Consider the following 27,813-nt stretch of genomic DNA (forward strand, 5'->3'; position numbering starts at 1 on the left):
AAGTTGACATACAACACTTATGTTGTACATCCATGTGCAAGACCTCTAAAGATTTATACTTTTCATGGCCCTTTAATGCTAAGGTCTGCACTACATGGATTTGTTTTTCTTTTCCCTTGCCCTTGTCCTTATCCTTTCCTTTGTCTTCCCCCTTTTTCTTTTGAGGGCAATTCCAAGCAGCACGGTTAGGGGATAAGCAATTAAAACACAACTTTTCTTTTTTGGCCTTATCAAAGTCATCAGGACTTAGCTTTGGCCTCATATATGGTTTCTTTTCAAAAGGTTGTTTTTTACCCTTGAAAAATGGCATTTTTCTTTTAAATTTGCCCACAAATTTTGAGGTTTCCAATGCAAATTTAATTGCCTCTTCCAGCGTCTTAGGTAAACTCCGTTTTACTTCCTTTTTACAGGCTTTATCCAGTCCCCTAATGAATCCTCTTGTTTTTTGGAATTCATCTATTCCTTCCAGTTTGAGGATTATCTCACGATATTCCTCCAGATATGTTAGCAGGGGTCTTCCCTTTTGTCTGACATAATCCCAATCTTCCCAATTTCTTTCCATTTCATTTTCAGAAAGAAATTCTTTCAAAAAGACGGATTCAAATTGAGCCCAAGTTTCAGGTATTTTATTCGCCTCCTTTAAAGTTCGCCACCACTTATATGCTTTGGGCCCCAAAGTTAAACTAGCCTCCAGTGCTTGGAGATGTGGTGGGGTATTTTTTAATTTATGTAAATCTTCCCATTTTTGGAGGAAATTAAAGATTGTGTCTTTATTCCTATCTTTTTCCTCCCCGTAAAATTGAGGTGGTTTCATATCCTTTAAAACTGGATTATCCCTCAATTTATGGTAAGTTTGGGGTTCCTTAGGATCTCGCATAGTCACATCTAAATCTTTCGATGAAGATGGGATATTTGAGATTTCTATCTTATTTTTATCTCTTTCCAACAATAAGTTAATTGAGATTTTATTTCAGTAAGTGTTTGAGTTAAAAATTCCATTTGAACCCCTTGAGTTTGCACACGAGCAGTAAGATCATCGAATTGCTCTTGCGTAGCAAAAAATTCTTCCCATTGTTCTTCTTGTATTTCTGGTTCATGGGGATCTATCATAGGTTGATCCCCGGAACTGGAACTTTCCATTACCCTTTCTTTCCCTTTTTCTGCCATTAATACACTGGAATTGGAAAGCAAAAATAAGAAATTTGCATACAAAGTAAAGTACTTCCCTGATTTTTAATGGCAGGCAGTGGCTGTTGATTTGGAAAGAAACTCGAAGAGTAAGAATCAGATTGTATCTTCCCAGATTAGAACAGTGAAGTAATCATGCTGGAAATTCAATTTCTTGACTTCAGTCGTATATGACATTCTTCTGTCCCTCTCACAGCAGTCGCAGTCATGTCCATCTCAGGAGCAGTCGCAGTTACCCGTCAACAGCAGTCGTGACAGAGTCACGTTTTCTCATGACCCCACGTCTGATCTTCACGACCCCACGCCTGGTCTGGTCCTCGTGACCCCACTTTTAGTCTTTTCTCTGCCCGTAACGTAACGTGTCACATTAATGTGACGTGGTACGTCTCTTTTCTTTCTCTTCACGGCCCGTCGCGTTTTCACGGCGCCTGGCACGTTTCACTTTTTCTTTTTCTTCGCGGCCCGTCGCGCCGTCGCGTTTTCACGGCGCCTGGTACTCACACGACCTTGCGAGACGTTGACGACCTGGCGGACGACTGACTATCTGACGAACAACTGATCTGGTCGTTGAACCATGTGCTCTGTTACCAATGAAAGATGATTTTGAAAAGACAGAGCGAAAACCATGAAAACACGAGTGATTCTTCTCCTCCCAACCACGCCTAGATCAGTGCTGGCCCCCTCACTCGGATTCCTTTGCCAGCCATCAACTTCCTGGAGTCCTACTATTCCTAGACTCTCTTACTCTCTAGGCTCCCCTTAACCCCGTTCGGGCGCCCAAGAGCCCGGACGGTCATTCTCGCGCATGTTTCCCTAGATTTACCTTAATGTCACATTAAATGTCACTTTTAATGTCACATTCCATATTTATGACCTTAACGTGACATTAAATATCACTTTTAATGTCACATTAATGTCACAGAGGACCTTTTCCGTAGTCAACAGACTGGACTCTTTCTTCCACATGATCTCTACCAGTATATTGCAAAACAAAAGAGGTAAAAGAAGAAGGCACAAAAGACGAATCAAAAGTACCTTGCACCGGAGAGGACGGAAGAGTGAAAAAATGGAACATACTCCGGATCTTGCTCTCCAAGAGGGGAGCCCATCCCTGATGGAGGTCTCGACGGCCCTGTAACATCATCAGACTTACGCGCAATATCTGAAGAGTGAAATCCATGCATACCTTCATTTAAAAGCTTTTTTTGAAGGGCAATCCTTCGATCGAGCTCCTCAATCTTCTTTTGTCAATAGGCTATGATCAGTTTATATTCCTCAGAGGTCAGCTTGCCTATCTTTTCTTCCATGTACTCAGATGTTTCTCCCACCATGTCGGAACTTTGTGGAGTAAGCTGATCGCCCCACTCTCGCTCGGTTCTCGGCATAGGCTGATCTGAAGACTGAATCGGTGTTGATGTGTTCGAAGTCATTTGAACCTACTGTTGTTCTTGCTTCTTGAGAAGAGCTTCTAGATCAAAGGCCTAGGTTTCTCAGAGAGTACCAGTCTCTGATACTATGTAAAGAAAAATACCCTAACATAGAAACATAAACAGAAACCGTACGACAAAGCACAGACTGATAAAAAGAACACAGTTAGGGTTAGGGTTAGAGTAACTAAAAGTCAATGAACACAGTGAATAAATGAAATGATATGACTACTAATAATACGATGCTCATGCAGCAAACACACTATGCAGTGAATGAATACTGAACCTCGAACTCTTGTATCTCAAGGATTAGGGCAGGGGTAATGAGGTGGAGAGTGTGTCGTACTCCGAATGGATCCTGAATCGCAGCAAGGCAGCCTCCAGATGTGGAACACCAGCAAACGCAGCAGTGAGAAGCTAGGTCTGATGCAGACAACTGTGAGGAGAGAGAGAGACTAAAAACGGAGCCTGCAGGAGAGAGAAAGACTGAAAACACAGGTAGGACAGCTTGCAGGAGAGAAAGACTAAGAACGGAGCCTGTAGGAGAGAGAAAGACTGAAAACGTAGGCAAAACAGCTTGCAGGAGAAAGAAAGACTGTAGTGACTGTAGATAGGAGAGAGAAAACTGTCAGGGTGGCAGCTGGAGCCTGCAAATGCAGCAGTTTGCTGGCGTGGCTGGCTGTACGACAGCAGTGCAGATGAACAATAGTCAGTCGCTAGGCAGAAACAACAGCAATTAGCGTGTGGAGGGCTGGAAACAGGCGCTAGATTGCAGGGAACAGTGATGGATAGCAAGGGCTGAGATGTCCTCCGTGACCGGGGTGTGGGCAGCAAGCTGATAACATCTGAAACCTGCAAAAACGAGATTGTAAAAGAGTAGAGGGCTGGCTGCCAATTTATAGAAAATTAGGGTTCTAGATCCTCTCCCACTTAACTTTCTCAATCTGCTCCCCGTTTTAGGGTTTTGGCTAAAATAAGCCTAAAATAAGCATGTTTTGGGGCTGTTTAAGTGGCTAAGTGCATTTCTTAGCACAACACTAGCAGCTATCTCCAGTAATCTGAGAGTGAATTTGAGCAGCCATCATAGTCAAGACAGTAGGCGATGGCTTGTGGAGGCTTAATTCAACTAGGCGACCCAACATTTTTTATCTTCTTGGCTGTAGACGACAGCTCCAGGGGCTGATTTGACACAACTGCAGCATATTTCAGTCCTCTCTCTGTAATGGAAGTCTGAATTTTTACTCCTCAGCATTCTTTTTCATTCTCCAGCTATCTCTCAAGTTCTCTCAGCAAATTTCAGCCATTCCAGCCATTGGAGGTGTGGTTTCAGTAGTAAATCCCTAATTTATTTAGCAATAATTAGGGTTTACAGCCACCTTGGGTTTGGTGCTTGAAGATCGAATAGCTACTGCTCGGAACAGATGCTGGATATTGTATGATTTCAGTGTTTCCAAGAGGTGAGCCCATTCCCAATTGATTTGGGGCTAGTTTTGACTATCCAAGGGTCAATTGTAGGCCAATAAAGGGGCAAACTAATAAGATGACTTGGTGGTCATTTATGATAGCAAGAGGCATTGGAAAGTGAAGGAGATAAGCAATCTTAGTGTACTTCTTCCAATTGCAATACAAGATAAAGAAATACTGCAAGGGGAACGAGTTTCTTGGGCGAATTGGGTGCTCATTGTTCAAGGTTAAGTGGTAACATTTGCATTTCAGTTTATGAGAATTTTATGCTTGCTGTATTTTGTGCTTAATTAGGTCATTACCACCCTTTCGGAGAAGGAATGCTGGTTTCACTTGATGTCCAAAGCATGGTATCTAAGACACCTTGGCTGCCCTTCAATGATGATTTGCTCACTTACTAAAGAGTTAGTGGCTTCAATCCTGGCTTCAATCTACAATAGTTTAGGTATTTTTTTGATATCTCCAACCACCACTCGTGTCATGACATCTGCAAAAGATGCCGGAAGTACAGTGCCAAAGAGTCAATTGAAGTCCAACAGCTAGCAGGCCTAGGAAGAGTGACAGGGGTACCCAGGGAACTTGTGGTGGGACCCAAAAAGGAGACTATGAAGCCACTGTACTAAGGGACTATGTAGATGATCCCCTTTGTGGACATGATAGGGGAACTGTTAACAAGCTCGTGTTGCATCCATTGAGGTGAGACGAACTATGATGATACCTTGTCTGGTTAACACTGCTTATTATGCACAAGGCACCAATATGCAAGGTAGAAGGGAGCCAATCTGTGAGTTGTGCTTGGGGAGTGGAGTGACCAATGACCTGTCGAGAGACTGCAGTCCCATCCAACTCCTCCATGGCATGGACCATTTGGAGCTGTTCCTCAAAGCATCCACACGCGAGAAGTATGACTGTGGTACACCTGTAGGGTACTCTGGCATCAAACTAGAGGTTGCCATTGCATAGATATCTTTTAATACCTCCTGTGCGAACTGTGAACTGACCGAGACTGGTGAGAATGCTGTCACAAAGAGAGGGAGCAGCAGAAGAGCTCATTCCATTGGTGGGTGAGCAGTGGAGATGGTGGGGAGGAGGGCAGGAGAGAAGGAAGGCAAGAGGTTGTAGGTAGGAAGAAGTGATGGCAGGTGAAGGAGAGTGCAGCAGGTATAGGAAAGTAGCAGCAGGCCCTTGATGAGACTCCAGCAGCACGATGGCAGAATGGCACCTGACCACAGGAACGGCAAGGGGTGGCAGTGGTGTCCAGCTGGGTGTTGGCAGCCAGCAGACCAGTGTGCTCAGCAGGGTGTCTGGGGCAGAAGGCTGGCAGGAGGAGAAAGGTGACGGGTTCATGGAGAGGAGGCAAGGTTGAGGGACCAGCAGCTGCAGCAGTTGCAGTTCAGTAGGACACAACCTTCGCAATACAGGTCAACAATTACTAATTTGGTAGCAGGTGCCACTGGAGGGTTTGATATCAGATTCCTTCAATGGATGAAGGTGGGGATATTTTCGCCAACACTAGTTCTCGGTGTCTTCTTCCCTCCTATGAGAAAGATGAATCTTTCTCCTTCTTGGGCCTTGGTCTCCACCTTTTCCTTCTTCCCCTGCTTACCCTTTTTATTTCCTCTCCCACCGTTAGTAGAACCTGCTGCAAAGACCTTGGTGATCATATGAGCACCACTGGATGTCTAATGCTGCTGAGGCTCCTGCTTGAGAACCATTTGGCAGTAGCTTCTCCAATATCAACCTGTCACACAATTGTGAGATAATCAAACTAGAGTAAAAGAAATAGTATATAGGGAAGCCGGATGTGTAAGCAGTGCGACCAAGGTAGGAGAATGTCAACAGACAACACATCTTCCGCAAGGATTTGCACTACTGCTATTACGTGCATTTGGTAGGGATAACATGCGTGGATTGATGAGATATCTTGGTCCTTGCACACATGGACTTGCTTTTTCATGAAAACTAATTCCAGGAACATGGATAGAAAAGGAACTCAAATAAATTTTTATTAAGGCTACTGGGTCAAGTCATGTTCCAATCTAGTGTTACAAAGAACATGGATCTGTTTTTAGTCTTTTACAAAGTTATGCGTTGCAAACACTACAATCTGGATCAGGTTCTCTAGAGCAGTAATGTACATTTTGGTCCTGGCATCTATGTTTGGCAAAGGCCTGAGATATTTAGGAGAAATATATTCAAGGAGACCTTGTGATCATTATACAAAGCTCAATGTGGAATTCTATTTTTGGTGGGATTTTTTGATACAACATTGAAAGCTACTTCTTGCTAGATATGAACAGAAATTTGCTGGGGTGCATCATCCACATCCTAGTTTGAAGTCAGAATAAATAGTTTTTGGCGGGCTGCAGATTCTCTCAGGCAGATTGGTCTGGTGAACTCTTTTGGAGCTTGAATGAGGCTGGTGGTTTAATCCATTCAAAGGCAGAACTGTAAGTCTCTCAAATTCTGTAAGTTTTGGCCATTACATCTGGTGTAGATTATTTTATTCGAGTTGGGGTCTAAAACAGGTTGCAGCCTGCAGATATAAAGCTGCCAAGAAAATGGTTGCAAGGCTAGGGGATCATTACAGCTCTTTTCTTACACCCGAAGAGTACAGATTTGCACTGCATCGGCCCATCCAATCAGAATTGAAGTATTTAGCATATCAATATACTGGTGTTGGATTGGAGGTGAGATTATATTTACTCTCTTACTGTCTCCGTGATTTTATCTTTGCCCTAGCCGAATGTCGGCCTGGCAACCCCTCCAGCCTGTGTTCAACAGCTCCTTGCTGCTGTAAATTCAGTTGATGACCTACTGTTCCAGCCTCCACACTGCCCAGACACCTGCGCTTCACTGTCCTGCTGCTGGTTAACTGCATCTGGATGTTAATCACCGAGAAATTGCCACTTAATTAATCATATTTCTTGGCTCTTAAAACAGTGCCAAAAAGAATTAGATAAATTAAAATGAGAATCTGGAATATTTGGTAGGACAATTGGCTCAAAAAGTTCTGTAAAAGTGACTCATTGATGCACTGCCACCTTCCACGTGTAGGTTTTAGTCCCTCTTCAGTTCACTCTCTTTGGATGTGAAGCATGGATCCCCCCTCCTATGTTGATGATCTGCCTGCCTTGGTCTTCCATGAAAGGAAAAGGAGTGGTAAGGCAACCACTAGAAACAAACTTGGCCACATTTATTGCCAGAAATTTGGCCACATTGATGACAATTTTTGTTCCAAGGTAAAGGTTATCTTACTCACCTGTAAAACTGAACCTTTCTCCAAACTGGCCTCATCCCCATGTGGTGGTGGGATACCACTCCATGGTGGTTGAATAGGGGGATACTCCTTAGAGTGGTACCACTGTTTCTCCACTCCTTCCTACTCAGGTTCTTGCAGTTGGTGCTGTGGATTTATGACCACCCCCTTGGTTAGTGCCTTATGACTTGGCTGATTGGTTTGGCCCTCTCCTTCTTTAGGCCAGTTATTTAGGATCTTCATGCTAGACTTAGGATCCCTTGTCTAGTCAAGTTTACGCCATGTAGGCTAAGTTATGCTAGCCCAGTCTTTCTCTAGGTCCATCTTGTGAAGAAATGCTCTAAACGCAGAAAACACAAATCAATCATACGACAAAGCACAAATTGATAAACACAGAACACAGTCAGGGTTAGGGTAACCCAAAGACAGTGAATACAATGAATGATGGAGTGAATGATTACTGAATATACAATACTCATGTAGTAAACACTATGTAGTGAATATTGAACCATGAACTCTCGTATCTTTGGGATCATGGTAGAGGTTATGAGCTGGAGAGTGTGTCGTACTTTGAAATGGATCTTGAAAAGTAGCAAGGCAGCCTCCGTGTGTCGAACAACAAAACTTTAGCCCATAAAGAGCTTTCCGCGGGTAAAATACCTTGTCATTCCAGTCAGTAGAAGAAAAGCTGGGAGGTTGCTCCACATAGACTTCTCCTCCAAATAACTGTTTAGAAAGGCACTTTTGACGTCCATTTGATAGATCAGCCAACTGTGGTGAGCAGCGAGTGCAACCAATAGACGAAATGATGTCAATTGAGTGGTAAGTATGAAAGTTTTGTCATAGTCAATGCCATGGTTTTGCTTGAAACCTTGTACTACAAGACGAGTCTTGTATTTGTCTAAAGTGTCGTTAGTCTTTAGCTTGGTCTTAAAAATCCACTTTGTCTCGATGACTAGTGTGTAAGGAGGATGATCCACTAATGTCCAAGTTCCATTTTGATCAATACTATCCAATTTTTTCTCCACGGCCTCACACCATAGAGGGTCTTGGAGAACCTCTGGCTGAGAATGTGCAATGTAATCAGGTATGAACAATGCTGCATATGAATCCTGAGGGGGGCGAGCCGAGTAGACCTTTTAGGGCCCTCCAGAGTGGAATTCAGTGCTAGTACCAATGAGGTAATGGGTCTCGTGGAGAAGGCTTGGAAGTTGAAGTGTTTGCAGGAAGGTTAGGAGCGAATTGCAGACTCGGCATCAGAAGGCACGATCTCATATGATGTGAGCAGAGGTGAGGCCGCAAAGTCTGGTGTAGAAGATTGCACGATGTTGCTCTCATCAAATAAATCTCTCCTAAGGATCACCTTGTTCATTCGAGGATCAAACAAATGATAGGCTTTCTCTTCGAAAGAGTAGGCCACAAAGACTAAAGAGCTACTCGAGTGGTGAGCTTTCCTGTCTTGTCATTTGGAGTGTGTGTATAAGCATGACTATTGACGACTCTGAAGTGAGAAACAACAGGCCGAGAGTCAAAAAATGCATTGTACATCTCTCATCAAGTACATCTCTCCTAAGGATCACCTTGTTCATTCGAGGATCGAACAAATGGTAGGCTTTCGCTTTGGAAGAGTAGCCCACAAAGATTAAAAGAGCTACTCGAGTGGTGAGCTTTCCTATGTTGTCATTCGTAGTGTGCATAAAAGCATGACTACCAAAGACTCTGAAGTGAGAGGCCGAGAGTCAAAAAATGCCTCGTACAAAGTCTTTTTAGGGACCATCGTAGTTGGATATCGGTTAAGGATGTACACTAAAGTCTTAGCAGCCTCAACTCAAAGGTGCTTAGGGAGCTCTGCTACGAATAATATAGAACATGCCATATTCGTGACTGTCCAGTTCCTATGCGCTACGACTCCATTCTGTGCGGGGGAGTTGGTAGAGATGAGTTGGCATGCAATACTTTGCTCTTGTAGAAACTCAGAGAACTCGTGGGAGGTGAACTCACCACCAGAATTACTCCTGACAGCACCCATATGATGACTAGTTTGGTTATGAACCAACAACATCCAAGTGCACAATAAGTGAACGCATTGACTTGCGCTTGAGGAAGTACATCCACATGTACCTAGAGAAATCATCCACTATTAGAAAGAAGTACAACATACCATTCAAGGCGATAGTGGATGTGGGACCACAAAGATCTACATGAATGAGTCTAAGGTGTTCCTCAGTACGGGTAGTAGACTGCTGAGGGAAGGGTGTCGATGCTGCTTACCTAGCTGACATGCTTTATAGACCTCTTGAGATAGTTTTAGGTGTGGAAGGTTCTCAACCATCCCTTGACACGACAATTCATAAAGAAAGTCGTAGCCAAGATGTCCTTGAGGTGACGGGTGTGCAGTGGAGATGCAATAGTCAGCAATGGTAATGGTAGAGAGAGAGAGAGAGAGAGAGAGAGAGAGAGAGAGAGAGAGAGAGAGAGAGAGAGAGAGCATCAATAGAGAGTAGAGAGTGTGAGATGCACGATGTGTGGGTACAATGAGTTGTACCTCGTTTAGGTTTTTGTGATAGATATATGTAAGGTACAAGTACTAAGGGTGCATTTACACCCGAGCATGCATAAAAGGCATGATGGCCCTTTATTTCCAACAATCTCCCATCTAAAGGCAGCGTGCAATAAGGTTGAAAAAAAGAATCAGCTAAGTCTAAGTATGTACAAAGCTGAAATACATATACTATCCAACTCCCATCATTCGTCGGCAATGAGTAATTGCTTTGCTGGAAGATCCTTCGTAAGAAGATCTACACAGGGTTATCATTTGTATGTACCTTGACAAGCTCAATGCTCTTGTTGTCAAGTATATCCTTGATAAAGTGATACTTCACTTGTATGTGCTTCATCTTTGTATGAAAGACGGGGTTCCATGCTAGCATGATACCACTCTGACTATCACAATGGAGAATAGGGGTCTCGGTAATGGCAAGCTCTCCCACCAAACATGAAAGCCATAAAGCCTCCTTGTATGCCTTAGTGGCAGTCACATACTCTGCCTTTGTAGTAGACAATGCAACACACTTCTGTAGCCTAGAAATCCAGGAACGGTGAATACATACCCTGAAGTAGACTTCTTGCAGTTAGCATGACCATCATACTCTGCATCCGTAAAGCCAACGACATATGCCTTCTACATTTCAAAGCAGATGCACAAGTCCTTTGTTCCCTTACTTAAGATATCTCATGATACCTTTCACTGCTTCCCAATGCTTTGTACCAAGATGTGCCATGTATGTGCTAACCACTCCCATCGTAAATGATATGTCAGGACGTGTAGTAGCCATAGCATACATCAAGCTACCCATAGTTGAAGTATACGGAATCTTGGCCATTTCAGCCCTTTCATCATTAGATGTAGGGCTATCCTCTGCACCAAGGTTCACATATGGAGGCAATGGTACACCAATTGCTTTCTCCCCTCCATATTGAAATGTTGCAAAATCTTGGATACATACTCTTGCTGTGATAGATAAAGAAGACCTTTTGATTTGTCCTTGAGTATACACATGCCAAGAATGTGATTTGCCTCGCCAAGATCCTTCATGTCAAAACTTTTGTATAGGTTTTCCTTCAATGTGTCCAAAGTATGAATATCCCTACCACCAATGAGCATGTCATCCACATACAAAACCAGCATAATAAGGCTGCCATTTGCTGCCTTTTTGGTATATAAGCAGTGATTTGCTTGACTTCTTTTGAATCCTTGTGATTGCATGAATGTATCAAACTTACTGATACCATTTACGCAATGCGTGTTTCAGCTCATACAAGCTTTTGTTGAGTTTATATACCATCTTTTCTTGCCCCTTGGCCACAAAGCCTTTTGGCTGTTGCATATAGATGTCCTTATGCAGATCACCATGTAAGACAACAGTCTTTAAATCCATCTGTATGAGTTTCATATTCTCACATGCAACCAAGCCCAATATGGTTCTCAAAGTAGCCATCTTGACTATAGGAGAAAAGATCTCGTCAAAATCAATCCCATGTTTCCACTTGTACCCCTTTCCAATAAGTTGTGCTATGTACTTTGGCAAAGAACTAGAAGTGACCTTCATCTTGTAAACCCATTTTCATGGTAGGACTTTTTGCCCCTTGGGCAAATACACCAAATCCCAAGTACCATTCTTTTTTAGAGATTTCATATCTAAAAACATAGCTTTATGCCATTTCTTGCTGTCCTCTCTGTCCATTGCTTCCTTGAAGCATGACGGTTCACCACAATTTGTCAACATGACATAATTAGCAACATAATTTGCACCAAGAACAAACCTATTTGGCTGTTTGGTATTTTTGGTTGACCTACGGACCCAATGATTAGTGTTTGTTGGCTATTCAGCCTACAAATCTACATTAACAGCTTGCTATTCAAAGGGTTCAACATGTTGTCCTGCCTATTCTAGCTTTTCTATTAGTACATTTTCTTGCTGAAGTTGTGGTATATCATGGGCAACTTCTTGTTTTCTCACCAGACAAGATAGCCACAATGGGATGCTTCTTGCTTAGCCAAGAAATGTATGACTGGCCTAGAAAGAAACAATATCCACTAGTAGACTGCCTTGTATCATGATCATCAGCCCAATCTGAATAATTGTAAGCATGCATTTGCAAGTCTCCTCCCAAGTTGTATCACAATAGCTGATTGTTTACCACAAAACTGAAAAGAGAAGCAGAAACAGAGAGAATGACCATCCATGGGAGATTTGACCTTCATTGAAGAACTTTTCCAAGAGTAGTATGAGCTCCCAAACTACTCGAATAATGTATTCCCTTCCTATTGAGTAAAACTCTCTTTTGAAGTGTAAACCTTGATCATTATCAGAAGGCCAAGTAGTATATAATTCCCTTCCTAAATTAATGAGGTAGATTCAATAAGTAAACATCTTTTTTGAATATGGTTGGAGAGGAAATTGATCATAAAAATTGCATAATTTCCCAGAATATCACCTCGAATCTCGGTGAGGTTGAGTATAGGGCAGCCTTCATCACAACAGTGGAATGTTTATGGCTGCATAGATTGTTGGCCGATCTACATATTTCTTTGGAGGGTCCTATACCCATTCTTTCTAACAGTTAAGAGTGCTATTGCAGTGGCATGAAATCTTGTGTTTCATGCTCGCAAGAAATGTTAAAATTTGGCAATTTTGGGTAGTAGCCAATGTATTTTGTGTGGTGTGGACACTTATTAAAGTGTCAATGTAGGGTATGTACATCTAGTATCTTAGGAACTTAATGTAGTGACACTAGGTTCTAGAGTAAATAAACCCAACTTTAGTTAGTTGTTGGAAGGCTACTTAGGTCAACCTATGACCTAAACTAGAGTTGTACTCTTTTAGTTTAGTAAGTACACTCTACTTCTGTGCGTCAACTCACTCATTGATACTGTCTTGTTTCTCTCTCCTCCATAGTAGCTGATTCTAATTTCTCACACCAAACACATTGAGGTACATTACCATTATGTCAGAGAGAGATGCTATGCAGGAGAGATCAGTTTAATGTATGTCCTTACATAGGAGAATGTTGTAGACATTTTCACCAAAACACTTTCTCGTGAGAAGTTTGAGGCTTTGCAAAAGTCCTTGAACTTGCTACCTTTTGATGATTGATCTTTCTATACTTCTACCACATTGGCACTGTAGTGGGGTGTTAGAATTCACTAACTCTATGGGTAGTGCCCAATGTTTTAGTTAGTTGGTTTGTAGTGTGAACACAACTATGTTAATAAGTTGTGTCACCACTCCTAGAGTTAGTTAACTTGAGTTATGTTAGGGGTTTGGTCTACCTTAGACCTAAGGTTGTACTTTCACTCTATCATTTTTTCAGTTCAACAAGTACAATCTATTGTTTTCAGCTCACAATGTCTATGCTGCAACGCCAACCCTGTTGTTTTCAGCTCACAATGTCTATACTGCCCTAGTGTCAATCTCTACTGAGTACTATCACCTGCCTTCTCTGCCCTCCAACATTTGTCTTTTCATTCTGAGCTGCTCTCATTAGCGGCAGGCTAGATGTTGAAACACAACAATCTCTGGGCCCTGGGGTGGAACAGCGAAATGGAGCATTGTACAGCTTGGTGACAAGCTCTATAGATGTGTGGATGATATCAGCTGCCATCTCAGGTAGTTGCAGCTGAAAATGCATGAGCAGCAGTTGATGGATATTGATAACGATGTCAGAGCTGACAACCACAGCAGGGCTGAGTGCCTCTAGAGGCTGCAACAGCAGGATTAAGCTACGAACAGGCTGGTGACAGCCAGGGAGATGGTATAGATGGCTGGCAGCAAGGGCAGCTCCTCCGATGTTTCTTTGGCAGCTAGGCTGTCCATTGGCTAATAAACCCAAGCAATTCACCATTTTGTTCTCCAGTTCTTGTTCAGGAGAAGAATGGCACGTTCAGAATGTCCAGTGACTATGGGGCCTCAGCAAAATGTATGTGAAGAATTGGCTTCCTACTTGTAGAATTGATGATATTTTGGATAAGCTACAAGGCTCAAAGATCTTCAGCTACATTGGCTTGTAGAGTGGCTATAACTAGATCAAGGTGAAACTACAACATGTATATAAAACTGCTTTCCACACTTCGTTTGGTCTTTATGAAGTCTTGATAGTTCCTTTTAATGCACCAGCCTCCTTCAATGTGATGGAGCACATCTTAAGAGATTTATCAATGATATGTTGACACTTCTTTTGATGATATTCTTATGTTTAGCAAAAAAGAAGAGGAGCATTGTCAACACCTAGAGATGTTCTACAATTTCTTTGACAAAATGAACTCTTGATGAATGGTAAAAGGAGTGAAATTCCCATGACCATTTGTGTTGGAAGTAGATGCTTGTGGTGATTGTATTGAAAAGAAGTAAATAGATATGAGGGAGCGACAAAGAGGAACCAATTGTTAGTCTACACTATTTGGGACCCCATGCCATTGGGAGGTGCCATTGATGTGAAGGTTTTATCTGATTTGATTAGAGATTTTCTGACAGTACTGATTTGTCGTGCCTTGGTATGGTAATATAATTCTTCCACCTAATTAAAACATACAAATCTTTTGTGGTACATAGTCCGTTCTTTGCATTTTCACTCTAAATACATGGACAAGTTGAATGGGAATATAGAGATTCCTTACTTTCTTTTTTTGCGTCACTGTTGAATAAGAAACCATCTTGTTTATAACCAAAAAAAAAGGAGGCAGGAAAGGACGGGGGGTGGGGTGGGAGTGAAGGGGGAAAGCGGGTGATAAAGGGTTTCCTTGCAAGTCCAACAATCAATAGTTTGGTCCTTCGATTGTTTTGCAATACTTGTTGCATGTTTTGTCTTCTATTTGACCTATCATTGCTCTTCAGGTGATTTAAAGGAATGAGTTTGCAAACTATGGCTTTGGCATCTAATATTTTACCAGCAACATTTTTGCAGATTGGCAAACAGTGCTCTAAGGGTGGATTTCGCATCATTGCTCCTTTTGCAGGCTCTCCAGCTGAGGAGGTTGATCCATTTTCTGTCTTATCAGTATCAACTTCAAATATTAAAAAGCTTTTTGATACACCAAAATTTTACGGTTGCACTCAAAAGTGTTATGATGCTCTGATTCATAGGATAGACACCATACATGCACATGATCAATGGATAATTGCATAAAGAAAGATTCGTTGGGAGATACACACAATGCACTCTCACTAAGATACCATGCATTATATAGGCAATTTTAATTCACCTTTACACGTCCTATACTTTGGCCACACATTTTTTTGCATAGATTTCTTGCACATATCTAGACTTGTATGTACACAGAGTGTGAGAGATCACCCTCTTTTCTTTAACAGCCTTACATAATGGAGATGACAAATTCTCCCTTAATAAGATCTCTTCAGTCTCACTCTGGAGAGGGAGATACCCAACACATACACCTGGCCCTTATTTTACACAAACACAATACCAATGCAGGGGTGATGCAAGGAGTAATGCAAGGTATCATGCAAAATGGGATGCAAAATTGCAACAATGCCACTTGAGCAGCACCCACAAAGGGGAATTGTCCACTTGCTGAAGCACTCTTTTACAAAGATGATTGTCAAGATGCAAAAAGAAAATGATGCAAATGCATCATGATATCAATAAAATGACCAAAACCATGTAAACACTAACAAAAGAGACCACCCCCCTCTCACCAATGAAAGACGGAAGGAGAAGTAAGCATGTGGACCATGCGGGAAACCTAAGAGAAAAACAGTAGGCGAGGCGATGGCTGAAGGTTCCCAAAATCAGATATCAATAAAATGACCAAAACCATGTAAACACTAACAAAAGAGACCACCCCCTCTCACCAATGAAAGGTGGAAGAAGAAGTAAGCATGTGGACCATAGCGGGAAACCTCAGAGAAAAACAGTAGGTGAGGCGATGGCTGAAGGTTCCCGAAATCAACCTCCAAAGAGAAGCTACAAGCATTGTCTGAGAGTAGGGCTAGGTTTTACCAAGAAAAACTCTATAGTGACATCATGTAAGCTAATATTTACAAATTTGTTCAAAATCGATATCCCAGGAACCAGTTAGGGGGACTGACAAACCACCATCTGACATCCTTATTATTGCAACATATGTGAGGTAAGTGTTAGAGTTTAGTTAGGAAACAGTAGGGGTGATAGGCTTCAATGCTACTTTGATCTCAAGATAAAACCAGCCTTCCTCCTTGGATAGGGTGGTATATGACCTGATTAACCAGTAATTACAGCAAGAAATAAAGTTAAAGAAGACGAAACAAACACATTACCAATTAACAATGGATAGCCAACACTAGGTTGGCCCCAAAACTGGTGACACTTGCAGTATTTCTTTAGATTTTATTCCTCGAACCTTGTAGTACACTCAATTTGGAACTCCAATTGTGAGAGATTTTGGCCTTGTCTTGAATTCAAAAGGATTACTCTACAAGAATCTCCTCTCTCCCAATCGATTGGCCAATCTATCCACAAATTCTAGAGTATAGAGCTGTCACAAATGACCAGTAGCATAAATACCCACATTGATCCCTGATTCGATGTATATATGAGCACAAATCGGTACCATCAATCACAAGGCTGCAATTTGTGGGCACAATTCGCAAGATGACGGAGAGACCCTAATTCCAGCAATAATCAGGTTTGGGCTCAGCAAATTAGAGCAGAATATCTTCAGATTTGCTGAGAGAAGATAGGAAATCAGTAGGAGAGAGAAAATCATTTAAGTAGTAACTCTAATAGTCTTTCTGATGATGGGAACATGCACCAAGGGCACATCACTAGATCTTATCCAAAAAACTTATCACAACTTCTACCAATGTCTCTACTACCCAAACTAGGGTTTTGGACTGTCACCATGCCCTATTTAACTTGCATTTCCCGTGTGCACCTAACATGCGTACAACTTCATTATGCCAAAGTCATGAGTTAGAATTCACATCCCTCTAACCCAAACAAGTACATGCCCCCAAGGCAAAAACGCGAGGTCAAACAACCTTTGGCCTCAAGACTGCTCTAATCTCAAGTTTGGCCTCAAAGGCAAACTATTCCAACCTCAAGTAACTAGAGTCCTCCACAAAAGTCCAATCCACTATCAAATATTAGGAAAAAACAACTCTTGCCCGTCACGTCGCCTGCTACCCTGCCTCCGACTGTCGCATCATGCCTGCCCCTGCCGTCGCAGTCACTTGTACCCCTGCTTGTGTCTCCCGCCTGTGGCGGCCGTTGTCTTCGCCTGTGCCCTCACTGCTTGCAGCCCATCGCCCATCGCCCTCGCCCCCTGGCTGTTGCCTTCGCCTATGGCCCTGCCGTGTGCAGCTTGTCGCCCCCCATTCCCTGCCTGTCGTCCCCGCCTGGTGACGCCGCCCTGACCTTTGCCTTGCCTGCAGCTAGTGGTCCCTCCCCTCCTCCCCCCCCCCCCCCTCCCCGGCACGTGCTACTTGAGCCTTGAGGCCTGACCAGGCAGATTCACCACCTGTTTTTGGAAAACAGCAAAACCCACCCCCCCCCCCCCCCCCCTCGGTAGCATTGCAGCGGGATAGGAAGGTTCTCAGCAGGGACACGCAATGGAAACCACTGGTTAGATGCCGGCGCATTTTGCGAGTCTCTCCCAGTCAAACACCTTGCGTATCATCCTCTCTGAGGAACAGCTCTTAGTCGTCTAAGCCACAAAGCTGGAGTTGAAAGAAACAATGATCTTTGGTCAGGTCGTTGGACACTCCCCATCATCGAGGGCCTAGCTGTGGGATTGGCTCCACTCCACGCTGCACGTTGGTACAGCGCAGATCATGGAGGCAGTCCTCATGGGCCGAGGGATCTTCATGGTTCGACTCACCTTTGCGGACGCAGCCCATGAGTTAGTGGAGAGCTCGCCCTATGTTTCTACGCAGGGGGTCATTTATATGGTTCCCTAGTATAGCGGCTTCATAGTGGAGACATTTGCTCTCCACAACAGTTTTCTCAAACAACTAGTCACCCTACGTTTCCCCGGACTGACAGTAGAGTACTGCCAGCTAGTGGAGGACTTTGGACGGCTCTTTCGGCTCTTTGGCACAGTTCTTCGTGCTTCCTTCGCAGATGCAGTGATAGTTGCAGGAGTCCCAAAGGTACGAGTGGCCGTGAAAGATACAAAAAGCATACCAAAGTTCCTAGAGATTGAGACTGGAGATCACTCCTTTAGGCAGCAGGTCATTGTGACTGGGCAACCAGGGCAGTGCCTAGGCTTCCCATGACTTTAGGCATCAAGTAGCAGATTGTACGCATTTCGGGGCCAAGGAGGCTCCATCGACAGGCCCACAGGTGGACGTTGATGGCTTCACATGGGTCCAGAGATGACAGAGAGGGAGACGGCAGGGGGGGCCGTAGCCAGCTTCTCAGACCGAGACTCAACAACAGGGAGCAGGAGGGCAAGCAATGCCCCCTCGGCAGAGCATTCCGCAGCCCCCCTTGCCCGCCCCACCCGGCAGGACCGCAGTCCCCCACATCTATCACCTGCACCACAGACTACCTCACCTGAGATCCCCCAGCACCCCCCTCCCCCCCCCCCCCCCCCCCCCCCCACACACACACACACACACACACACACACACACATACACACACACACACACACACACACACACACCCCTGCCACAAACCTCCGATCATCCCTCCATCCCTTGAGCCCCCTCTTCCCCCCCACATACACGCACCTGCCGCACACCTCCGATCATCCCTCCATCCCCTGAGCCCCCTCTTCCCCCCCACTATCTCCCCTGCCGAGCACCCTTCCTAATCTGCACCCGGTTTAGGCGATCCCCTCCAGACCCACCCCCCCTCTTCCCACAAGTGGTGATGAGCCACACATGCCTACATGCTCCTCGTGCCAACATAGCTTCCCTTTCCACACAGTCACCAACTTATTTGCCCCTGCCGCCCGTTACACTTTCTCGAGACAAGCACAGCTGTTGCCATGAGTTCTTCTGTAGTGGCCCATGATCCTACCTGAGAGTTGTGGAGCGCGGAGAGTTCCTACTATCTCTTGAGGTGGGGATCTTTGTGGTTCATAGGTCAAGGAGGGGCAAGGTTTATCTACTAGCACCATCGGATGGACCAAACTACGCTTTTTTTCTTCAATCCTCTCACTTAGAGGATTGAACAACGATACAGATAGAGGAGGAGCTAAAGAGTCAGGTGGCGGACAACACCTCCTAGTGGATGGGAGAAGAAGGACTAGCATTGTTTGCACAACAGTGGCCTGGTTGCATGATGGACATTAACTAGTGGGCTAGTATTGAGGTCCCACACTTGAGCATTATCTTTCGAGCCTCTTCACAATGGAGAGCTCCGCGGATGTGATTGAGAGGCCCGTGGGATAGGCAGCCCATCTCTACTAGTGCATAGAGTCATGACTCTCAGCATGGCTGATAGATGCATTGATAGTACCACCCGAGGCATCTATCACCCCTTTGGTCCGGCCGAGAGCCACCATGGGGGACTGGAGTGCGCCGTCCAGACCGGTAGCAAAGCCTCATCAGTAGCTTTCACACCGAACATATGTCTGTTTGGTCAGTCGCAGGTTTTCCCATGAGCTTACACCTTGCATCCTGGAATGTGAATAGTCTCCACTATAGTGGGGCATGTGGTTCCAGGAAGTTGATTGTTCGGCAAGAGCTACAGCCTGACCTTGCAGGACGGATCAGCATTTTACTTCTATAGGAGCATAAGCTCACTCCCACCCAGGCCCAGCGGGTTGGGAAGGTACTCTCAAGCAGCTCGCACACTTACTGGTAGCATGCCATAAGTGCACATTGTAGGAGTGGAGGCGTATGCACCTCTATTGGCTTGAGTCTCACCGCCTGTGTATGAGACCACGAGACGGTAGTGGCAGGGATGGTTCTATGGATCAGATTGGATATTGGGGATTCGTGGATGGAGTCCTCAATGTCTATGCCCCTATAGAGGTTAGGGCACGCAGTAGGTTCTGGGTGGAGATCATGGATGGACTCCCAGAGGTGGATTTCTGGATCGTTGGAGGAGATTTCAACAACTTGGAGGCTTTGGAGGACCAGCAGGGCAGAGGCTCTCGTGGGAGAGTGGGAAGGCTCTCGTGGAGGCCAAATTGAGCAGTTGGCGGGTACCATGTTGTTCGATCATTACCCGGTTATCCTGATCCTTGATCCCCTAGCATTTGCCCTAGACACACAATCCTGCCGGATCCTTGACTCGATCTATAGGAGGGAGAAGGTGACGAGACAGATAGAGCAGATTTGGACCAGGGAGTGGGATAGGAGAGACCAGATCGCAGAGGAGGTTGTAGAGGTCCTAGCCGAGTCGAGTAGAATCTGCTAAGAGGCAGCCATACAGGCCAGGCAGTAGAGCTGGGAGGAGGAGAGAGCACTTCAGTGGGACCTTGCAGCCATGCACAGATTATTATAGGAGGCACCAGCGGATCCCACCCTCCACGCACAGGAGATGCGAGTGTGAGCATCCATTGTTGGCCTTGAGGATGGGTGCTTGGAGTTCTCTTTTTGCACCGCAGTAGCCTTCTGGGCACGGAAGGGGGACACGATGTGCAGGGAGTTCTTCCAGGTGCACCAGCCTCGCACCGCAGGAGAGCAGATATGCAGCCTTTGGGATTAGTATGGGAGGACTCCTTCTAGCCTAGACGAGGTGATGGAGATTGCCACCGACTACTACAGGCGCCTTTTCCAGTAGGAGACAGCCTCAACTAGAGGATAGCGTTGTAGACAACAGGTCTGGGATCACATCCCGTCCCTCGTCATAGAGGAGATGGGACGCTCCCTCTTAGCTCCCTTCACAAAGAAGAAACTAGAGGAGGCTTTCCATACACAAGATGGGCAGTTAACAAGGTTCTCCTAGCGACGACCTAGTACATCGCCTCGTGTTGGTGCTTCTCCTCGTCCTACGTAGTGCAGCTTTGCCGCCAAGTGTGGAACTTCCTTTGGTCAGGGTCAGACGGCTCCAGGGATTCCAGGGCCAAGGTGGCGTGGGTGACCATCATACGGCATTGGTCAGAGGGAGGACTTGGGATCATAGACCCCGAGTATCAGAGTATGGCCCTTTTGGGCAAGCTAGTTGTCTGCGGTCTCATACCAGGTGGGCAAACCTGGAAGGTCTTATTACAGGAGGGTCTTCAGGAGTGTAGACCGAGGCTTGGCGGTGAGTGGAGGCCGTCCCTGAGATGGATCTTCATGTTAGCCCAGATCACCCTCCCCAGATCATCTTTCCTACGCAGCTTGCTCCGCGTGTGGCAAGGCCTCTACAAGACCCTAATCTAGAACCCCCCAGGCTTCTAGGAGGAGATAGACCGTCAATCGGTGATTTGGAACCCCCAGGTCAGAGATCGGGAAGGGGCATAGATTGGCGAGCGCCCCCACATCTAGTGGACTGGTTGGGAGGCCGGCCCGGCTCATACCATCGGGACATGGCGGGTGGTGTAAAGGATGGCGGACAAGGAGGTGCTACAACGAGTTTCAGGCTGCCATAGAGGAGTGGAGTTAAGGAGAAGGGAGATAGACGTAACAATACCTCAGGAGTGGCTTGTTCCCCCAATACAAGAGCTGATAGAACCCGGGAAGGTATGGGCCGCTAGATTTTCACCAGCAGGCATCCCCCTATAGGTGGAAGGTAGAGTGGGCGGCGCTCCACTTTGGACCTTCTTCACCATACAGGAGGGAGGATGTTTGGCTCTTGACAGAGGGCAGTAGGATGAGGGGATAGCTGTCCTTTCATGGAGGAGGATCTCGGTGATTGGCCTTTAGGGGAAGATCAGGTGGCTGGACCCTTTTGTCTTATGGGAGGAGCTTAGGGAGTGGCGCCTCTGGATCTGAGAGGGCAGGCCACTTGATGAGTTGGAGTGGGATCCGGGAGAGTAGAGTGGCTATGGCCGGCCACTGCGGTTGCCAAGAAGCCACTGAGGTTGCTGGAGTACACTGCCAAGATTGGCACACACGTATTGATGCAGGAGGATATGGATTGGGCGCTGTCACGTAGCAGGCACCGGGCGGAGCACAGCATTACGGAGCCTTTCTGATGGACCTTTTGGTGCCACCTATGGGATAGCTGGAGGCCGAGGAGGGTATCGTATTTCTTATGGCTGGTGGCACATGGAGGCTTGGCAGTGGGACGTTGGTTGGCCCAGATGTGGAAGGAGGGAGGTTGTAAGTGCTGCACTCAGCAGCCTTTGGAAACCCCAAAGCAGTGCCTTTGGTCATGTGAGGAGGTGCAGTTCGTATGGAGAGGAGCAGGCCGCACCCTTCGCCATATAGCACCTAACCTTGGATGTATCTCATGGGGGGCCTTCTGCTGGCAGGTAGTCAGCCAAGGCCCTCACCTTCTGTATGAGGTCGGGATGCAGGACACAATATTCATTATTGAGGCACGGTCGTGCGCAGTGGTCAGTTTTGAGGCTCTACCCATCCGCCAGGTATTGGAGCCCACAGCAGACCACTCTGAGGTATGGGAGATCATAGGGAGTCTTACTGGATGGCATATTTGGAAGGCGCGGTGTCAGGAGGCTTTCGGCGGAGAGAGACTCTCAGCACAGGTGATCTTAGCGGAGCTATGGACCTCCTGCGGGCCGATGGGATCATGTGCAGGGCGAGTCCAGGGCTTGCTAGGAGCTCCGTTGTCATTTCATGCGCACTTGGGGCGGCCAGGACTTGTTTTTCGTGATGCATGCAGGCAGCCCCAGTCTGCAATACACCCCCCATCCATGGCTTCTTGCCCCCATCCCCCCTAGACCGCCTTGAGAGGCTTGTAAACATGATGTATTTGTGACTTTGCATCAGCTCTAGCTAGACTGTTGAGCAGAGCATGAGTACTCCGTTGTAATCACAGTGGATTGAGCAAAAAAAAAAAAGGTCCAATCCACTGGGTATCTCATCCTAGGCTTCCTAGGAATGCACTACAACCTCCTCATGAAGGGATGAAAAGCTAGAGGAGTAGGCTCCTCCAAGGTGAATGCTGTTGCATTGTGTAAGCATACTCCCCTTTTACCTTATAGAAGAGTGGCTAATTTGTACTGAGATGCACATGAGTTACCATTGAACAGTCACACTCATGTGATTCCATGGCATCTTACCCACATCACCTCTTCAGCATTACCTCGTCTTGTACTTTGTGTATACCTCTGCATCAACTCCCTGGCCACAGCATGGCTCTTTATTTGGCTACCTTTACTATTCATTTGTTGCATTTAAAAAAACTGAAAGAACAAAAACATTAGACCTATTAAGCTACTCAAAAGAAGGTATCCATTGCCTTTGTGATCATGGTAGGCCCTTGGGCAGTCATTCATGACACCCTTTGTCCCATGCCTTGGTTTCTTTGGGATGGGACCTTTTTGTGTAAAAAAGATGGTGAAGTAATGACTCTCTTCATTTTGGACTCTTTTGGGGCTCGAGAGGGTGTAGGTGATCTCATGACCTAAATCATTGAGAAGTTGTTGATCAACTCTATCACTGTGTAAACCTGCATGTGATCTGACATGCAACCTGCAGTTGCACATGCAATCAGCCTGGGTCTGACCTGCTTCATCTGCATACATGATCAGTCTCGCCATCGGGTACATGACATTGACTAAACATGAAGAGAGGTTCAACCTGCTCCATCTGCACACACGATCAGCCTCATCATTACATCGACTAAAGCTTAAGAGAGTTCTTGGAAGCCTTTGAAGAATGGGGAGATGAGGGCAGCAATGGCCCATTCTACTTATTTTGAACATGACCTTGTATAAAGTCTTTGATTCCAGTTTACATGCATGAATGTGAAGACTGCAAAATGTGTATGCCTTTCTATGTGACTTCAAATGTTCTATGTTGTTTCACATACATATAATAAACACTTGACCATAGCTATAGAAATAGATACTGCATTGAGCATACTGTACCTAACATACCTAAGTACCTTCAGAAACATCACGTTGAGCTTGTTGTGTGGAATGCTACGGGTGACTGCAGCTTTGCCTTTTATGACATTCTTGTCACATGAAACTATATATTTAGTAATATGCTTGTTGCAGAAAGTTACTGTCATTTTGACTGTAGCAGTCAGCTGCTAGACATTCTCCTTAGATGTGGATAATGCCATGATTGCTCTCATGGTGACTAAGGTTGTCTGTGTATTATCTTTCCAATAAAAAGAATTTTCCGCTCTTGTCTGATTCTCTTTCACATTGTTTGCAGGTGGGAATTCTGGGTGGGGAATGCCTTCTTTCAGTTGATGGACTTTCTGTTGATCTTCTTACTCCAGACGAGGCAGTAACTTTATTACGAGGCCCAATGGGCTCATTGGTATTTTTGAATACCTTTATACTTTCTTTTATGTAAGGACTGTTGCATAAGGAGGGTTTTCCTGTGATTTGGGTTGTTTAACTCTTAGAATGCTAGGCAATGACATTGGCCATTTGAGAGCAAAAGAACATTTCAAAAGCAAATGTGGGATTGTACGACTAAAGTTTATTCACAACGTTGTCGCACGGGAGTTCATGAAGTCACTCGCCGCAGGGACGCTTAGCAAGATGGGAGGAAAGGATAATGAAGAATACTCAACTTAAGGCAAATACGTGGAGTAGAAGAATCATATACATTAGTGATCAAGTTAAATTGGAAGAAGCCATGTAATCGTTCAAACTTGCTTTGTATTTGGGAACAAGATACAATATTCCAAGGTACGAGAACCACTCCAAGGTATAAGCACAAAAATGTAGAAGTAAAGTGGTATTATAGAGAAGGTGTGGATAAAGGATATCACAATTGTAAGATCACTTGTGATGAGTATGCGGGAGCAATTTGAAATGCGTCGATTGGACGATTAGTACAATGATGAAGCATCCTTGTTTTAATGCTTTGGTGGAAGTTATGAACTTGCTGAAGCTTTGGTCTTGTTGGCCTAATGTCGTCTTCATGTCCTTTTAAATTTTCAGTCACCAAGTAAAGATCCTTAGAAGCCTTATCAGAATTTTGACAATCAAGCGGAGAAGCTTAATAAGGAAGGTGCGAGTCCAAACCGACAAACACCTGGAATTGTTATTCAATCATGTGGGAAGCTTGGAGAAAAGGGAAAAGGGCAGAAAATCAACATGCTGTTTCTGAAAATTGGCCAGCTTTGCATTCGGATGTTTGGAGTTGTGGTTCGGCTTAGACAACTATGTTGGCAATCTCCTGGATCACATACACTATAGGTTTGGAAGGATCATGGAAGCAGAGCGTGTGCTTTCCTCTTCTATGATTGTTTCAGTTCGTCAAGTTGAATCCGGCAAACAAGTTGATGAAGGCAGACACGAAATCCGACTGTCAGTCGGATCTTTTCCTTGATATCATCTTTTTGCCGTCACTTCAAGAGAGTTCGCCACCATCTTTGTCATTGATGTTTCATTGCGGCTCCAAGTTTGCCGAAGTCCCTCTGTCCCCTCTGTTACAGCATCATCCTGATTGTCCTCATCCTATTGCTTCTTCTTCATCGTCTCTGTCGCAGCCACGTTCGCCCTTCCAAGCTCCCTCCTTGTGTTCGCCGTAATAGTCAACTTTGTCTTCAATGTTTGTGCTTCCGTCGTCTTCTGTGGCAGCAACTTTCTCGTCTTCGTCTTCATTCCAAGCACCTCTGTCGTCCTTCAACTTCAGAAAGGCTTGTCTCTTTTGCTACTATCAGCTTCATCTCACCCCTTCGTTTAGCAACCTGTCACCTTCTTCCTCCGATTCTTCTTTTTGTCATCTTCACTGCAGCCTGGTTCTTCTTCACCCCCGTCCGTCGTTCTTCTGTCCTTTGTCATCTCTGTCACAGCAGTCTTCAACGAAAATCTCTTCCTTCAGTTTCTCTAACGCAGGAGCGTCGCCAATGCTTTAATGCAAACTTTTCCTTGTTCCCCGTCCTCGTCCTTCTTTCGTCTGTCGTTCTTATTTTTTCCCTCGTCCGTTGCCGTCTTTTACATAGCTTAAGAAAAAGCTCCCCTCCAGAATATTGATCTGCTTCTTTTTATAAGGCGCTAACAAAGAAAAAAAAACTTCAAAAAGCTTCAGAAAATATCGTTGATGCTTTTTTCTTAGAATTTTTTTTTTCAGGAAGCATCATCAATGATGATGTCTATTTGCTGCTCCTCGACATCTCATCAATTTCAATAACAAATCAGGCCACCATCTTTTGAACGTCTAATATCATCTTCATATTGACACCTAAGTTTAAAGCTTGCTGAATGGTCTCAACACTATCATCATGGAGGATTCAAAAGGATCTTCAAACCGCCATGGCCATCGGACTTCTATTCCTTCCTTTCAAGCACTTCATGTAAGACAATGGCAAGTAGTCGCAAGCCTTGCTTGGCGAACCAAAATATAGCTCGACTAGCCTATGTTCAAAGGGAGCTGCCTAGTAAGGATAGGGAAATTCCGAAGCTTTGATATTACAAGCTTTTATACTTTCAAAGTTTTGCCATTGTTTACAACATAAGCAAATTTAAGGTGAATCTTTTCTAATGACACCAGTAGATAAGCTTAACAGTAGCTCCATAATCAAGCTGCTCGGATGGATCTTACCTCCCTTCCAAGCCTTGAATAAATCTTTTGTGGGTTCAATCAACCTAAATGCAATGTATCCTACAAAACTGCTTTGTGGATTTTCACGCCCAATCACTCATGCAATGTCGAATCCGTGATTTGCCACCAATCAAACGATGTTCACAAAAAATTATGAATGCTCTCAGGAAAATGTGCCTAGCCTAACTACAAGTGCTCGTGTGTCATGCAAATGTAAATACAAAAGATACACACAATGGAAAATAAACTCATAATGACGCTGACTAGTGTGTTCAAATTCTTGGCGAAATACTCTGCTCTCAGATTCGCAGTAGTGGACGCGCAACGTCACGACAACGTTCATAGTGCTGATTTTTCTACATACAACACTGTTAAGCGAAATTTTGTAATATCCTAGTTTGACTTCAATTTGTGTACATTTTGGTTTTTGACACATGGTTGAAATTCTAAACTCACAATTGATTTGTTATTAGCATTCATTGCACTGTGACATGCACCCCATTGGCACTTGGGCCAAGTATTTACTTTTGCAGGCACCGCATGCTTTTCATGTTGAGGTGATCTGTCTAGAGGTGCCTTTCTTAAGAAGGGCTTTTGAATTTTTTTCCTGTTTGGCACATAGTCATTTCATATTTTCTCTCTCTTTGTAAAAAGTTTTTATTGTCGTGCATGCTTTATAGAAGTTCTTAAATATCTTTAGTAGCATGAAACTTGTTCAAGCAGTTGTAGTATCAAACCAAGTAACTTATGCTTGACAATATAATCAGCATCGTAACACCACAAAATTTGAAGTCATCCATGATCTCATGGTGCAAGGGTACCATTGCATCACAGAAAAACCATAACGGGAGCATCTCATACCCTTTGTAGCAGTTTCCATCACCACATTGACATTGGTGTGAGCTTTCAATCCATCCATGTGGCATAGATGCCATATGGGATTAGAAGTTTGTATGTCAGGAGCTTTACATTTGAAATGTATATCTATACATTTATGTGGTTTTTACAACAAAAAAGAGGCCTTTTCTAGCAAAAACCTTGACAAATTCTCCTTAATGAGGAAAGACAAATTTTGTTTCTTATTTCTCCCCTTTGACCAATAAATTCTAGAAAAGTCTCTTGAAAGTCATAATGCCTTTAAAATGAATTTGTAACCCTTCAAAAAACCATTGCTTCAAGTTATGTTGAGTGAACATGTCTAGAGAGAACCAATGTTTCCATAGGTCTATGTAGACTAGGTAGCTTGATAACTGCATTTGTGGTACACTTGGGTTAAGGCTAGACGTTGCCTTAAGTATAGTTTAGTCAATCTCTAATTGTCACTTGGAATTTTGGGCAAAGTTGGAGTCATAACTTGATAAAATGAAGATTCAATTTAGTTCAAGGTCAATCAAAAC

The 27,813-nt window shown here is 44.5% G+C and overlaps 1 protein-coding gene across 11 annotated transcripts in view; it reads left to right on the plus strand.

Annotated features, from left to right (window-relative positions):
* LOC148040463 (uncharacterized) overlaps positions 1-27,813 on the plus strand; it is a 93,446-nt gene that overhangs the window by 22,679 nt on the left and 42,954 nt on the right. For 10 of the 11 annotated variants that reach the window (XR_015694844.1, XR_015694838.1, XR_015694837.1 and 7 more), the window contains exons 4-7: positions 6,449-6,529; positions 6,622-6,769; positions 14,803-14,871; positions 24,071-24,178. Coding sequence is in view for 3 of the 11 variants with exons in the window: in XM_087699609.1 (XP_087555735.1) it covers positions 6,449-6,529; positions 6,622-6,769; positions 14,803-14,871; positions 24,071-24,178 (406 nt within the window). In the remaining 8 variants the exon portion in view is untranslated. The remainder of the gene's footprint in view (positions 1-6,448; positions 6,530-6,621; positions 6,770-14,802; positions 14,872-24,070; positions 24,179-27,813) is intronic. The other variant, XR_015694843.1, reaches the window with a different exon arrangement.

This window comes from Lygodium microphyllum, chromosome 2 (assembly GCF_053477565.2).
Source record: "Lygodium microphyllum isolate KBCC chromosome 2, Lygodium_microphyllum_v1.1.10, whole genome shotgun sequence".
Lineage (NCBI taxonomy): Eukaryota > Viridiplantae > Streptophyta > Polypodiopsida > Schizaeales > Lygodiaceae > Lygodium > Lygodium microphyllum.